A 16,393-nucleotide genomic window follows, 5' to 3' on the forward strand; every position below is an offset into this window, starting at 1 on the left:
TGTGTTAACATGTGCCCGGGCATGTGCATGCACAGAGCCGGTTCAGGGGAGACAGAATCGGTGTACCCCATTTCTCATTCTTGGAAGAGATTTTTTGTTTGGTCAACAAAAAGCTACTTAATCGGGAAGCAAAGATTTGGCAATTAATTAGTCTTCAGAACCAGTATGTCTAAAATAAGTAAAAGCTTTTATTTTATCTTATAATTCTGATTATCTTTTAAAGAGATTAATACAAAAAGTGGAGTAAGAGGCTCACACACACTTGAGAAGAAAATCATTTCAGGATTTTGATCAAATGTAAGTCCATGTTGAACTGTCCAGCCTATATTAGGTGTTTATCACCAAATAAGTACCCAACCTATAAAACGTTAAGTACTCCTTTGCTTCAAAGTAGGCAATAAACACTTATGATCTACCTGTTATTTTGACGAATGCTCAGGCCCAAGACTCAGCACCCAACAGCACACTTGCCAAACTGGCATTTGGCCTCTGGCTGTCACTCAGGAGCTCAAAGTGCTTTCTCCACCTGCCTCGTCTTCACTCAGGTGCTATCACAGCACGGGATGGTCTCAAAGCTAAGGTGGAGCTGCCAACCTGGCACATGTTTCCCAGCCACCCGAGGACAGCAATAAAATGTCCTACCTCAACCAAATTCACAAAATTAATTTTGTGTAATTCTTTTTCTTACACGCCAATTCCTGATGTTTTTTTTTTTTTAAATCATACTTTAAACATATACTACTTACACTCCAAATCTAGTGTCTCTCTTAGTACAGAAAAATCTTTCCAATTTGTGGATCAGAATTTGACTTTAAACATTAGCTACCTCTTATTCGCTGCTGACGTTCTTAATCAAAAGGGAGGTTTTAAAGACATAGGACCATTCAGAGGCCCTCTCTTTAATCAGAAGACATGAAAGAACACTGAAAGTAGGGGACTTAATGGAAAATAAAAGGGCAATAATTTGAAGCACTTTTTTATTTCAGAAAAAAAGTAATTTGCTAATTTTCTTACAGGAATTACTAGAATTGCCACCACTCTTCATTTTCAAGAATGTGGAGTAATTCCCATAATTCTGCTATTGGCCAGTTTCTCAGGTCAGGAAAGAAGAGTTACTTTTTCCCCCCAAAGCTTTACAGTCTTGGTGGTGTATTCAAAAGATGCCCCCTGAAATATGATTCAGTTGGTAAAGAGCATAATGAGGGCCATGGAGAAACCACAGTTGCCGGTTTCAACCCGAGGCATCCCAGGAAACACACAGAAGGCAGCACACTAGGGCTACGAAGTGTGGAGATCTGTAAGTGGGGAAATCCTCTTTAATAACTCAAATACTTTAAAAACAAACAGGGAAATCAGCTTATTTTGAAAGTCACACCATCCTATCCTTATCCTTCCACAATACGACAAAAATTCCTGACAATCCAAAGCATTAGATTTACTCCTCTCATCCACAGACCTTAAGTGATGATGATGGCACTAAACTTCAGGGTATACAAGTATTTAAACAATATAAATAACCCTTATCTCAAGTACTCAAATAATTCACTATGGGTTGCTTGACTTCAAAGTTGAGATACAGACAGACATTTGTGCTAGACCAATTTTTGCAAGGCTTAGGAAAAAGTCAATCCTAGAGAATGGAAATATCCTCTGACCATGATACAAAAAAAAAAAAAAAAAATAGAGAAGTTAGCAGCAGATGGCCAAAAACAAAATTCAAAAACCCTGAAGAACCCATCTGTAAATTAAAACTTTCAAATAACTCTGTAGTTAAAGAAAAATGAAAAATGGTGTAAATATACTTAATCAAAAACAAAAAATAAAGGAATTTAACATTAAATTGGAAAGGTTGAAATGAGCCAACCAAAAATAAAGGTGGCAAAAGGAATAAAACTAAAAGCACAAATAAATTGGAAGCAAAAAAAGCAAAAACAAAACTGGTTAATAAAATGGAGAGCTGGTTCTAACTGATGAATGAATGAATGACCTCCTAAAACTGTGATCAAGAGGTTGGGGAACTTTACAAATATATAACATTACAAATGTAACATTCCATGAAATAGGATTCTTTGCATAAATCTTTATGCCAATAAATTAAGAATCCATAATCAAAGCTGACTTAAGAAAAGGTTGTAAGTGTGAGTAATCATGGAATAAAAACTTTCTTAAAGGTTTATACCCTCTACTCCATTTCTGACAAAGAATGCTATACCTATAGGTTCTGTGAGTGTGTTCTAGCAGAATCTCAAAGCATCCAGCAATTCCTATGCTGCTTAGGTTATTCTAAGGCACCAAAGAAATGAAAAGCATCCAAACTGGTTTATGAGGCTAGCATAATTCTGTTGACAAAACCCCATAAAGATGGACTCCAAACTAACCAAATATATGTATAAGCTTATTTATATTATATATAAAAGTTCTAAATATAAGAGGTAAATTATGTGGTATTATTTAAATTATAACAATACACATTAACCAAGTAGATTTTATTCTACAATAGATTTTTCTAATATTGAACAACCTTGTTAATGCAATTCATTACATGTACTGATTAAGAGGCTCATGTTGGACTGGGTATGTAAGATGAAAGAGGGACATGAGGAATCAAGCACTGCTAGATTTTCAGTATGGGCAGCTGATTCCTCAACTCCCGCAAGGGATGGTGGGCAGTGCCCCCTGCAACTAAGAATGAACACACCACCTTGAGCTGAGCTGCCACTGAGCTCCCGGGTGGCTCAGTTGGTTGGGGCGCGTCTTCTCAACCACAAGGTTGCCAGTTTGACTCCCGCAAGGGATGGTGGGCTGTGCCCCCTGCAACTAACAACGGCCACTGGACCTGGAGCTGAGCTGTGCCCTCCACAACTAAGACTGAAAGGACAACAACTTGAAGCTGAACGGCACCCTCCACAACTAAGATCGAAAGGACAACAACTTGACTTGGAAAAAAGTCCTGGAAGTACACACTGTTCCCCAATAAAGTCCTGTTAAAAAAAAAAAAAAAAAAGAGACTCAACTGAAAAACTGTTGGACCAACTCCTTCAATTCAACTACCAGTATATAAAAGAGTTTTCAGTAAGGTAGCTAGATGAGTATTAAAAAATGAGTAACTTTCCTTTATACTAGCCACTACCAAGTGTAAAATATAGGTATACTAAGCATAAAATATGAGGGGAAATCTCACTCATAATAATAAATAATGATAGCTAACACCTCAAGGATGTAAGTGCTTCAATAAACATCAGTTAAACTTCACAACCATGATATTATGATATTACCATGATAATAGGTAGTATCACCACAATTTTACAAAGTAACGAAGGCTTAGGAAAATAAATAAGAAATTTGCCCAACATCACAGGGCCAGTAAGTGTTAGAACAGAACTCAAACTCAGTCTCTGACTCTATAGAATGGGCTTCTTAGCACTATCATGCCCATTCTTGTCTATCAAACTACCAAAGACAGGCTGGTGTGGGTGGGGATGAGGGCAGAGAATGGACACTCACGCATTGTTGATAAGAATATAAATTGGTGCAACTTTTCTAGAGAGCAATTTGCATGATCACATTTAGGCATCTGTTAAAAATATATTCATCAACGTGTACAAATATCTACATGCATGTATCACACTGTTTACAACAAAAAAACTCAGCAATATGAACTTGATTAAACTGCAGTACTTGGGTATGTTGAAAGCCATTCAGCCAATAAAAAATATTTTAAAAGGATATTTAACAACACAGGAAAACATGATATAGTGAACAAACAGCAAGAAACAAAACTACAAATGCATGTAAATTTTTTACAGGATGTTTATAGTGACTGAGATTTTAAAAAATGAAAACACTGATGCCAAAACTAAGTTATCTCTAGAAGAGAACTGTAGACGATTTTCACTATCATTTTACAATTACTCTGTATTTTAAATGTGATAAAATGAATGTTAAAATATTAAACTCAATTTAAGATAAAATGAAGTAATCAAAACAATAGATATGCCGTTTAGAAAACATTTCCCCTATTTAAAACTGTCTTTTCTTATCTATGACATTGCTAATTATAACATACCTCACACTCACAATTTTAATGCTACTTAAGGGACTTTTCTGTCTTAGCAAAAATAAAATACCTACTTAATTAAAATAGATAATTTATTGCACACTTAAAGCCTTTTAGAGCTGTAGCAATCATTTAAAATTACAGTAAAATTCCAAAAAGTATCTAATACACATCACCAACTCAATGGAGCAATCAAAGAAAATGATGACTTAAGATAAAACAAAAAACATCTAAATCAACAATAAAGAGGAAGCCTCAGTAATTTTGGAAACATTGTCCCTGTTGAGTGTTCAAAATAATAAAAGTAAATTAAAAGTAAAAGCCAAGATTTGAAACAGAATAAGTCACAGAATAAGGATAAGATTAAGCCCACATAATTTTGAATAGGAAATGAGTACAGATGACTAAGAACAAAGAACATAAACTAATTTTAGCCTCACCCTAAAAGATATGAATAAATTTGAAAGCCCTTTGAAAACTCTAAAATATAAACTGACATTAAAAGCAGTAACAGTAAACTTTATTTTATAGAAATTTTATATCTGGTAATCCCAATTACTCTGAACAGTTAAGAGCCAGTGACTAAAGTAGACAGAAAAACAAACAAAATGTTTGTCCAATTAAATCAATGGATATTGTTAAATCACTTTATAATATTAATTGCTTTCTATGTTCCAGGTACTTTTATACTCATTATCTTGAATCAGTAAAAACAACTCTGCAAAATTCAGTGTTTGATGGATGAAAAATCAAAGAGAAACTCAGTCTTGCCCGGGTCACAGCCAGTAAAGGGCAGAGCTGGGATTCAAATCCACAACTACCTAGCTGATTTTCAGAGGCTCCACCTGCCCTCTCCATACAGTACAATCTTTCAGTTCTGCAACCTAGACTGTCTGAGCATCCCAAAAGCCTTTAATTGCTGCCTAAATATTTTTATTTTGGATACAAGATTAGCTGTTGTTATTCAGTTTCATAGTCTACCCCTCAGATATCCGCTACAAATTAGAGGGAGGGACAATGTCAGTAAGGAACAGCTAACACCAAGGAAAAAAACACCGAAAGTCATTGATACAAATCATGGAGTCCTGCTGCCCGAAGCCATCTAAAAAAGCCTAACAAGTATTGCCTTTATTTTAGGATAAAGTAGAAATCGCAATAACCTTGGCCAAGTTAACATCTTTAGGCATCAGCTCCATCACCTGGAAGAAAGGCAAAACAACAGTGTAAACCCTGTAAATTGCTATAAAACTAACTTAGATAACTAGCCTAAGTAAACTGCTTAATACTGTGCCTGGCATAGAGTTAGTGCCCAATAAATGTTAGCTATTATTATTTTTCACAGTTAAGTGAAAATTACAGGCTACATATTATTTGAAGGTACAAAAATATAATGCATGTGTACAAATTCTTCCATTTCAAATAGTTTAAATGTTTTGCTCTTGAAAAGATTTTAAAGACTAAGTTTTTAGAAAACTCACTTTTATAATATGCTTCCCCAGCTAAGTGGGGTAGATAAGGCTAATTATATTTTCACAAGGCAAATGTGTATAGCCCCTCAAGAAATCACATCATACATTCTAAGTTAATTTTTAAATGTTTAGGTAGCAACAATTGTGTTTTTTGCTCTGTGCTGATTACTGGTCCATCTCTAAACCATGTACAGGCTTTTATTCATCCCACCCATATCAACAGATTATTATTTAAAGTACTATATGGACTTTAACAATAAAAACACATTCCTGAAGTTATCTACTATATGCCAAATGCTGTCGAAGACTCTGGGACCAGAGTCCTTATTGTCACGGAGCCTAAAAACAATGAACATGATAAAAAAAAAAAAATCCTAAGCACAGTATTAGGTACCGTTACCAACATTTTATATTACCAGTTAATACTTACGACAAATCTGTGATCTAGGTATTTTTCTGTTTTCTAGATGAAGGGCAGACACAAGAAGAAAAGAAATAAACAGTTCACTATCACTAAATAAACTATCACTAAATATGCAGATGTTATGGAGGAATATATATAGTATTTTAAAAACACGGGAGTAAGCAAATAATTTTGCCTAAAATTGGGGGATTAGGAAATGCTTATGTTTTCACCTTAAAACCCAAGTAAAACCTGAAATCTATGTAATTTTACTAACAATTGTCACCCCAATAAATTAAAAAAATAATAAAATAAATAAATAAATACAAAATTAAAAAAAAAAAAAAACCCAAGTAAAAATTCTATAAAATATAACTACAGGAACAAAAACTTGTCACGAGATATTTACCAAAATATTTATGGAAGTTATTTCTGGGTAAGGAGATTCCAGGTGGCTTTAATTTTCTCTTTGCTTTTTCTTAATCAATTTAATAATTTTAAATATAAGTATATTTAAATTATTTAAAATAAATAATTTGAATTATTTGAATAAATTATTTAAAATAATAATTATTTAAAATAAATAATTTTAAATATAATTTAAAATATAAGTAGGAAAACATTAAAATGAGATATTAATGCTCATCTAACAATTTGTCAAAGTTTTAAAATAGTGCATTCAAACACAGGACAAAATCGGCTCTCACTCTTTTCTAACGGGTATACCATATATAACTTTTCTGGAAAACTTTTTGGCCATTAAAAACTTTAAAGCTTATTCTCTTTGATAAGTACTTCTAGGAATCCATCCTAAGAATGCAGATGCAGAAAAAAATTTTTTTACGGATACTCAACTTAAGCATTATAATATTAAAGTTTTGAAGAAAAAATGTTCAACTGAAATAGGAAAATGGTTAAGTAAAATGACATGTTCTTAGGAAGAAAATGTTTGAAATATTTTCAATGTCATGAGAAAATCCTTAGTTTATGTTAAATGGGGACAGGAAGGTAGGATACAAAGCTCTATAAATAGTGTAATTCCCAGTATACAAGAAAAAGATGTATCTTAAGAACCAGACTCCCAAGAAAGATGATTCCATTATATAATTTAAACCGCACAGTAACAAATTTATTAACATGAATTAGGTTCCAGAGACCTTCATATTTGGTTAAAACAGGGACTTAGTCTAATTTGGAGCTCTCACTCTGCTATCATTAACTGTGAGACCCATCAAGTTATTTAACCACATTGTGGTTCGGTTTCCTCATCAGAAAAAAAAAAGAGTAATGAGGGCAGGCCTGGTGGCTCAGGTGGTTACAACTCCATGCTCCTAACTCCGAAGGCTACAGGTTCGATTCCCACATGGGCCAGTGGGCTCTCAACCACAAGGTTGCCAGTTCGATTCCTCGACTCCCGCAAGGAATGGTGGGCAGCACCCCCTGCAACTAAAATTGAACACGGCACCTTGAGCGGGGCTGCCGCTAAGCTCCCGGATGGCTCAGTTGGTTGGAGCTTGTCCTCTCAACCACAAGGTTGCCAGTTCGACTCCCGCAAGGGATGGTGGGCTGTGCCCCCTGCAACTAACAACAGCCACTGGACCTGGAGCTGAGCTGCGCCCTCCACAACTAAGACTGAAAAGACAACAACTTGACTTGGAAAAAAGGCCTGGAAGTACACACTGTTCCCCAATAAAGTCCTGTTCCCCTTCCCCAATAAAATTAAAAAAAAAAAAAGAAAAAAAAAGAGTAATGAAATACTTCTTCATAAGAGTGTAGTATTAAATGTATTAATACGTGTGGAACACTTAGAACAATGCTTGGCACAAGAAGCTATCAATCTTAAACTATGTGGGGCGGATGGATGGCTCAGTTGGTTAGAGCACTAACTCTGGGCAACAGGGCTGCCGGTTTGATTCCCACAGGGGCCAGCGAGCTGCGCCCTCTGCAACTAGAATGAAGTCAATGAGCAGTGCTCAGTTCACCGGGGGACCAGATGGCTCAGTTGGTTGGAGTGTGGGCTCTCAACCACAAGGTTGCTGGTTGGACTCCCACAAGGGATGGTGGGCTGCGCCCCCTGCAACTAGCAACAGGCAACTGGACCTGGAGCTGGGCTGCGCCCTCCACAACTAAGATTGAAAGGACAACAACTTGACTTGGAAAAGTCCCGGAAGTACACACTGTTCCCCAGTAAAGTCCTGTTCCCCTTCCCCAGTAATAATAATAATAAAACAATCTTAAAAAAAAAAAAAGTTAAACTATAATGGAGTAAAGCTGAGGCCTAAATAACCAGTGAGCCAGGCAAAAGGTGAGGGGGCCTAGGGAAAAATGTTCAAAGCAAGCAGGGAGATTTCGGGATTTTCTGCTTATTCCCTATTCACCCTTAGAGATTTGATAATTATGTTAAAGGCAGAGTGCTTTGAATGTTCAGAATGTGCTTATGGGTTTGGCTTTAGGCTAGTTCACTGGGCATAAGAATCAGTGTTGTGTCGTAAAACCTTATTATATACTATGCTTTATGGGTGACTATTCTCTATTTTCTTTTCTCTTTTTCTTAAGTGTGTTTTTCAAGGACCCGTCAACTCCAAGTGAAGTAATTGTTTCAATCTAGTTGTGGAGGGCACGGCGGCCCATGTGGGGATCAAACCAGCAACCTTGTTAAGAGCACCGTGTTCTAACCAACTGAGCTAACCCGTCACTACCTCTATTTTCATTTTACCAAGTAAAACAATCCTCTGTCAGATAGAAAAATTAAAGAGTAAAAATCATACTTAGTGACCAAGGTACTAGAGATATATTTTGGGATGAAAGATTTGGAAAAAAAAAATCACACTCTCAAATTGTTCATTGCCTTTAACTGTTAATAGTGAAACAACTACAATGATTATAACGTTTTTGGTGAATCTTAACATTATAGCTTTATAAAGGCATAAGATTTTATATGCTGTAGGTCCATGAGGCATATTAACACTTAAAACAAAAAATTTTTTAGAACATTTGGTATATTTGAGATCCAATCCTAGAATCTCAGTATTTTCGGTTTAAATTCGGAATCCTCATTTAATACATTTTTGTTATTTACTGATCTTAATATTTCTCTTCCCAAGAAGAACTATATCCCCAAAACTATCTTTTCCGCCTTTATCACCCACTACTCCCATCATCAACTTGAATGCTCTAGACACACTAGACCACCCCACTCCCTGCTTTCTTGCTAGGGTTCCCGCCACTCACAGTATTCATTTGGAAATGACTCCCACCCAGATCTATTTATAGGTATACCTTATTTAACTGTGCTTCACAGGTGCTATTTTTATTTTTTTACAAACTGAAGGCAAGACCTTCCACCAGCAAGATTACCACTCTATTACAGTGGTCTGGAACCAAACCTGCAGTATCTCTGAGGTACACCTGCACTTGAATCCTACCTTTACAGCCTGGCAGGTAGTCCTTCCCCAGTACCTGAATTTACTTCTTCACTCCTGTCATTTAGTACATTAGCTCTAGCATTATGTTCTTTTTATTCACAATCTCTCTCATTTTATAGGTCAGGGTTCTTACATAGCACATAGATTGATACTAAATACTTAGTTGTTGAGGGAATAGTTTACCAGTCTCAAGTGAGCAATAACTGCAGATTAGTTTACAATCCTAAATTCTAACACCCAAAGAATAAAAAGCCTGCTACTTCATAATTTACGTTTCTTTAAAACTGCAGTCAAATCAGAATGAAAGTAGAATTCTTCTGAATTTATGTACAAGAACAATGAACGAAAAACATAAAGGGTATTAAATTACATAAAAGGGTATAAAATTATATGAAAAGCTATGAAATGATAGGAACACTTTTACACCTGTTATAGTAATTAAAATTACTGTAGAATCATTGTGGTCTGCTAGAATGAAGACAAGGTAACCCAGCTGTAGAATGAGGAAAATACTTTAGAAATACAATTTCCTATAATCACTTAGGGTCCATTTTGGCAGATGTAATCCATGAAAGCATAGCTCCAGAGAGGCCATTAATATAAAACAGGATATTTTTATTAGTCTGATAATTAAAACAAAAATGTAGTAAAAGGAAGTAGTGAATAAAAACTCCCATCATCATACAAACATTCCAAGTTTCTGTTTCCCATCCTTTAATATTTCCATTACAATAAAATAGTTTTATCAGACTTTCATTATTAAATGAAGGTTAAAAAATACTGGCTTTTTTTTGTTGTCGTTTTGTTTAAAAGCTCATTTTACTTTGCTTATAATGTTTAAGTACTTTTGCGATGACCAGATGCTAGAGGCAGAATTATAATTTACTCTGAAAAAGTAAAACCCATTCTTAATTAAGTAAAAATACTCAATTAAACATCTTGAATTACAGATAGAGTCAGTTACTAGACCATTCTGATGTTTTCAGAGTACCTACAAGAAGGCAGATTTAGGTAATTTAAAATAAGAACGCCAAATTGGAAGAAAACAGGTGAAGAAAAGCCAAGTCTGAAATAGGCATCTTCCTGGGGTTATCAAAACAAGATAATTTCACAATTATTTGGTGACACTATCTTTATATTCAAACATCAGGTAACACCAAATATTAAGAAATTGCTACTAAAATTAACTGTATATGTAAGGGATCAAATAAAGGAAATCATACCCATTAAACTCTAAATATATTAAGAGTTTAAAAATATAACATTCCTGACTTCTTGTGCTTCTTGGAAAGTCCAAAAAATGTTTGAGCCATATCCACAATTTTGTTTATAACGCGCATTAAAAAATATGAAATAAGTGAAGAAATGAAGAACTTTCTCAAATTTGTAAATATACAGTACTTAAACCAGCAGTATTTTTGCCCTAAGTATTTTTGCATCTAAGATGGATAAAAAAAAACAAAAACCCGAATCAACAAGAGCCTCAAGGGCCTGTATGGGATACTCCAAAACAGTCTTGCAACCAATAGGAAAACTTTCCCTAAATCTGGATTAGCATTTCATCTCTTTTATCACAAAACGGAGCACAAACCAGAATTGTTAACGGTTACCCAAAAGGCAAGAAATCCAGTTAGAGAATCTGTACTTGGAACCCAAGGGCTTAAAAGGGGGGGGAAGGATCAGACAGTTCAGGGAAGAAAACCGAGATTCATTTCTCCAAGTTGTATTTGTAACACGTCTTTGTAGGGAGTTAAAAATGTGAACCAGCTCAGCTAAAACGAACGCAGGGTGAAAATGGGAATTCGGCTGGAGACGGAAGGGTGAGGGGTGCAGGAGGGTGCGGGGCTTTTCGTTAGGGGCGGCGTGCGGGTGGTGGTTTGGATGGAGCGATGGATAATAAAAGCTAATGGCTGGCGTTGGATCCGAGATGTCGGATGATGCCTCACCCCACGAGCGCGCGAGGGTCTGAGCCGCAGGAGCACGGCTCTGGGTCCGTTTCCATCGGGAGCGCCCGAGCTCGCCTCCATGTTCGGCGGCTGTGGCCCGGGGCGGGCGGGAGTGAACTGGTGCCCTAGGCCGCGGGGCCGGGGACGCCGGCCTCACCTCGCCCGTGATCCCGGCGGGGCGGCTCTGCCCGCGGGGAGGATGCTCTCGGCTTTTCCCTAGGCCCCACCCGAGAGCCCCGGGAGCCCAGTGACTCGACCTACAGGAGTCCGACCCGCCAGGGCCTGGAGATCACCCGGAGCCGCCGCTCCGGCTCCGGCCCCTCCGCCCGGCGCTGGGGCGCGGCCTCTCGGCCCGCGGCTCTCCCCTCGCTAGATTCCCTCAGGGCCACGCTCGCCGCAGTAGCCCCCTTTCACCCCCTTCCGGAGGGACAAACCTGAGGACCGCTACTCGGCATGGCCGACCCCGCGAGGAAACGTCCAGCGGACCGCGGGGCCCGCAGCAACAGCGGCCACCTTGGCCCTCCCCGCGCGGTGCCGCGCCCACCCGCGCGCCCTCCCCCCGGGCCGCGGCCCCGGCGCCCCCTCCCCGGGGTTGCACAACTCACACCCAACACGCGCGCGCACACGGGCTCAACCGTGTTGCTCAACCTACTTGCAGTCTCTTCTCAGCAGCCATCACAACATGACCTGGAAACCGGGGCAGCCCCGGGGCCCTCCGGCGCCCGGCCGCCTGTCGCCTCAGCCCTGGGCCGCCGCTAGGGCGCGGGGCGAGCGGGAGGCTCCCCCATGCCGCCCGCTCGCCCGCCGGCCCGGCCACACGCCGGGGCCCCGGCTCAGGCGCGCCGCTGCTCTGCCGGCGAGGGCGAACCCGGTTGTCCCGCCTGCCTGCTCGCTCCTCGACCGCCCGCCCGCAGCCGCCGCCGCTGCGCCGCTTCCTCCTCCCCTTCCCTCTTTTCCGTCTCCTCCTTCGCCTCCTCTGGAGACGAGGTTAGCAAACCAGCACCTGCTTCTGGAGGTCGCCGAGAACTGAAACAGGAAACCCCGAGCCAAGGGGAAAACCCGGGAGGCGTGGAGAAGGGTGAGGGGAGCTGCTGGAACCTGTCGGTCTCGACCCAGCCGCTGGGGCTGCCGGGGGTTCCCGCGCCTCCTTCCCTTGCACCCAATCCCCTTCCCCCGCCCAGCCTGGGGGTCCCGACCTCCCCTCGCCGCTCCCCCAGCCCTATCCCGGAGGGCACCTCTCCGCTCGGTGACACCTTTTCCACCCAGCAACAACACGGATCATTCCCTGGGCAGTCAAGGAAATCGAGCAAGTTTCCCGTGGTTGTTTCATTATCAATATACCGTAATGAGGAAAAACCACAGCCGGTATTAGCAAAACCAATAAGGAAACTTAAACAAATGAATCTGTTGGGATTTCACCCAGGGGATCTTTCAGCAAAGAAACTGGCCTTGTTGGAAATGGCAGTATGTCAAAATCATGGTTAAACAGGATAAATCCAGATCTCTTTCGGGAGGTTGGAAGGAGACAGCCCTCTACACTGAGGTGGGCTCCTGAGTCGCGAGTGTAAAAAGCACTGGAAGCTCCCTGCACATCTAGGTCAAAATTTCAGAAATGTTCAAATAATCGTATTTCACCGGCCTGTGGAATTGTCGCCAGGTGCCTCACTCTTAGCCTTGGGCAGGATGCATCTGCTTTTGGAGGGAGAGGGAAGGGAACTTGTGTTGCAGATAATGCTTTAAAAGCATCTCATTTAAGATTCACTACAGCCAAGTGAGCTAGATGTTATGATCCCCTTTATCAGTCATAAAATTGAAGTTAGAAAAATCTCCCCAAATTACAGCTTGAATATGAAGGATTCAGATGTTTTCATTCAAAGCACATATTTGTTTCACTGGACTGGGGTTCATGCCTTTGATAACACTTTTTCACTTTTAATAAAATTATTTCTTCCCTCTCTGAGTTGTTTTCAGTATGGTTTAAGTCTGAATCTGTTGAATTTGCCCTGTCTAGTTAATAGTGATAGCCATGATGCTTACAGTGGCTCAAACTTTATATTTTCCAGTTTAATGTTCTCTTTGTTAAAAAAATACATAATCTGCCTTTATGGCTTAGTTGAGCAATACAGATATCCCCACCTCTTTGGCCAGCATCTATCTCTTTGCTCTTTATCTATTGATGATGGGGTCCCAGCTGAGAGCATTCAACTGGCGGGTGCCTACTGGCATCCTAACACTGCCTGGAAGATGAAAGGGGAGTGTCTTACTGAGCCTGCTTTCCACTTTGGTAGGCCAGTCTTGGGGTATATTAAATAAAATAGCTGGCTGGTAGGCTTCTTTTGGGAATATGAAAGCTCTCTGGTCCACATTTTTAGTACTACCTTTAAGACCCTTAGGAAGTCTGGCAACCTGCTATCTGCAGCCAGGTCAGTTTTGATTGGCAGGAAGGGAAGCATGCCCTGGGAAAACATTCCCTGTTCACTGAGCCAAACCCTCAGAAGTCTATTGAGCAGTATTAGGGAGGAGACGATATAGAAAGAGGCTGGCTGGCTGACGACAGTAATGACAGCATCCATGGCATAACTTTAGTGATGCCAGGAATTTCCCCTACTTCACACAATCTACCTTATTTCCCTCAATTGATTCAACTGAATTCCATTCAATATTGAGTAAGCGTGATTATAGACCAATGCACCGTATTAAGGTCCTCTGGAGGTAAGAAACATGAGTAATTATTGTAATTGCTAATATTTAGTGAATGCCAACCATGTTCCAGGCACTATTTTAAGCATTTGCATGTGTTCTGTCATATAACACCCTCAAAAACCCCTGTTCAAAAGTAACTATCACTATTTCCATTTTACAGATGGGAAAACTAAAACCAGTCAGAAAATAACAGTGCAAGGATTAAAATGCAAGCAGTCTGACTCTAGAATTAGAACCCATTATGTGAATAAGATACTACCCTTAATTACCTTACTATATAGTTGAGGAGATAAAAACATGAAAGTTAGAAGAAAAATAAGAAGACGAGAGAATTTATAAGTGTTAAATGTGTGTCATGGGTAATAATGCAATGAAGGCTCACAGGACAGAGGAAACTCTTTAGGTTGGCATGGTTGGGAAGACCAGATAGAAGATGATTTTGGGTTTCAAAAAGGGGAGATTTAAGCTGGATAATGATGATGAATGGTATTTTGATAAGCAGAGAGCAAAAGGAAGGGCATATAAGTGCAACAACATAAAGATAGAGTGCCAGGGAAATTTTGAAAAGAAGGATTTAAAAAAAGCTGGAGAGGACCAAATTATACAGAGAAAGAGGGAAAAGGGAGGGAGGTAGGTAAGGAGATAGATAGTTTGAGCTCAGTGTCACCTATATACAGTGAGGAATCTGTGAAGGGTTTTCAACAGAAAGTAATATGGAGAACATCCTATTTTAGAAAAACCAATATTGTGATGGTTATTGGAAGGTTTCGAAATGGGAGGGATTGAATCAGGAAAACAAGTTGGATGTCCTATATGGGAGCATTGACATGAAATACTGAAGTAAATGGTGAGAGAAGTAAGGAAAGGACAGGTTAGTGAGATACTGTGACTTAAAAATCTCCAATGCTTTGTGAATGATTGGATACACTTGATGGAAATGGAATTAAGAAAACAGAGACGTCTAAAATGATTTAGTGGGTGTGAATGTGAAGCCTATAGTAGTATCACTAACTGGAAAAAAGGGCAACTTTAGGGGTAGAGGAACTCCTTTTTTAAGCAAATGTTAGAATAATTTGGTTGTAGGCATTTATTTGTGGTAATAGTGGGATATGCATGCGGAAGTATCTTATAGTATCTAGAAAAGGCAAATCATTGGATAAATGAGGCTTTTATCTGCTATTGAGAGAGTAAGTATGAAAATTTTAAGTGGTCACTATTAGAGTTGAAAGAAAATTTCTAATAAAAATAAAATGCCTCTCTATGCCTGAGATAAATGTGTATTAGGGAATTCCTCTTTTCTTTATTCTGAGTTATATTTACTTAGAAGGAAAAGAGAATATATAAGAAAGAAATCTCATGGTCTCAGAGAATGTAAAACGGGTGAAAGAAAAGTTAGAAATCATTTAATCTGACCCTACTTTTTATTTTGCAAATAATAAAATTGAGGATCAAATTTTCATTGTCTGATAGTAAAACTTCAGGCAATGCCACATTTACGTCACGCTATTACCAATTCTGGATAGCCAATTCATATTTGAGTTATAAAATCAAGCCTAGACTTTAAATGGTGACTTTGAATCGCACATAAAGAATTTGAGGGGCTGTGGTGCCGTAATAGGCAAAGCCTTGAGCAGCCTCACCAATTAAAAGCAAATGCTTTGGAAAGAACAAGCTGGGAAAAGGGGTAGGAGGAGAATGGTTGTAAGGGCAGCACTTCTTTCTAAAATATAGCTAGCTCCCAGGTAGACTACCACAAACCTAGAGTCACACAATGAATCTTAAAAGACAGAACTTCAGATCCCACCATATCCCACCTGGTTGCCTCAACCTGGAACTTCCAATTGCCCGCCCACCTTGTCTAAGACCTCCAGGGGCTGTAGCTCACCCTCAGGTTCAAAACTGGCACACACCCCTGGCAACTACTTCTAGTTCTATGCAGAGCTCTCCTAGTGGTGTGCTTAGAAGTTTTCTGATTGAAAATGTGTGAACCCAGTGGCAACACGTGGGGATGCAAGAGAATTATTTCTGTTGCTCTCATGTCTCCTGCCTCTACCATTTCTGCCAAAACACTTACCTTAGTTGAAACAATGTCAATAGTCCCTTCGAAGCACTTTCATCTCCAGCTCTTTGGCCAGCACTTGATTTCCTCCAGTTGAAGAGCTTCACCCACAAAGACTACTGTGATTTTTCATTCACAATTTCTTTTGTCTTTCAGAGAAGTTCTGGTTAATTCAAAAAACCTATGAAATGTAATGCTTCTTTAATATCATTACCCCAAGCAACCATTTCCTAAACACATGATTTGTGTAAGATAGACACATATGGATAAAACTCATTCTCACCCATGTGCTTAGTGACTGGTGAGAGTTGCTTTTTAATACTGAGTTCCT

At 39.3% G+C, this 16,393-nt stretch overlaps 1 protein-coding gene across 5 annotated transcripts in view; it reads right to left on the minus strand.

The window, feature by feature from the left end:
* The window catches only part of ZC3H12C (zinc finger CCCH-type containing 12C), a 69,255-nt gene extending 53,160 nt beyond the window's left edge, over nt 1-16,095 (minus strand). Inside the window, exon 1 of one of the 5 annotated variants that reach the window (XM_074335520.1) lies at nt 16,078-16,095. Coding sequence is in view for 3 of the 5 variants with exons in the window: in XM_074335517.1 (XP_074191618.1) it covers nt 11,301-11,381 (81 nt within the window). In the remaining 2 variants the exon portion in view is untranslated. Of the gene's footprint in view, nt 1-11,300; nt 11,626-11,734; nt 11,864-11,952; nt 12,298-12,535; nt 12,632-16,077 lie in introns of those variants that run through there. The other 4 variants (XM_074335519.1, XM_074335518.1, XM_019715306.2 and 1 more) reach the window with 4 other exon arrangements.
* Nucleotides 16,096-16,393: the final 298 nt, after the last annotated feature.

The sequence above is a fragment of the Rhinolophus sinicus genome, linkage group LG06, assembly GCF_036562045.2.
Source record: "Rhinolophus sinicus isolate RSC01 linkage group LG06, ASM3656204v1, whole genome shotgun sequence".
Taxonomy (NCBI): Eukaryota; Metazoa; Chordata; class Mammalia; order Chiroptera; family Rhinolophidae; genus Rhinolophus; species Rhinolophus sinicus.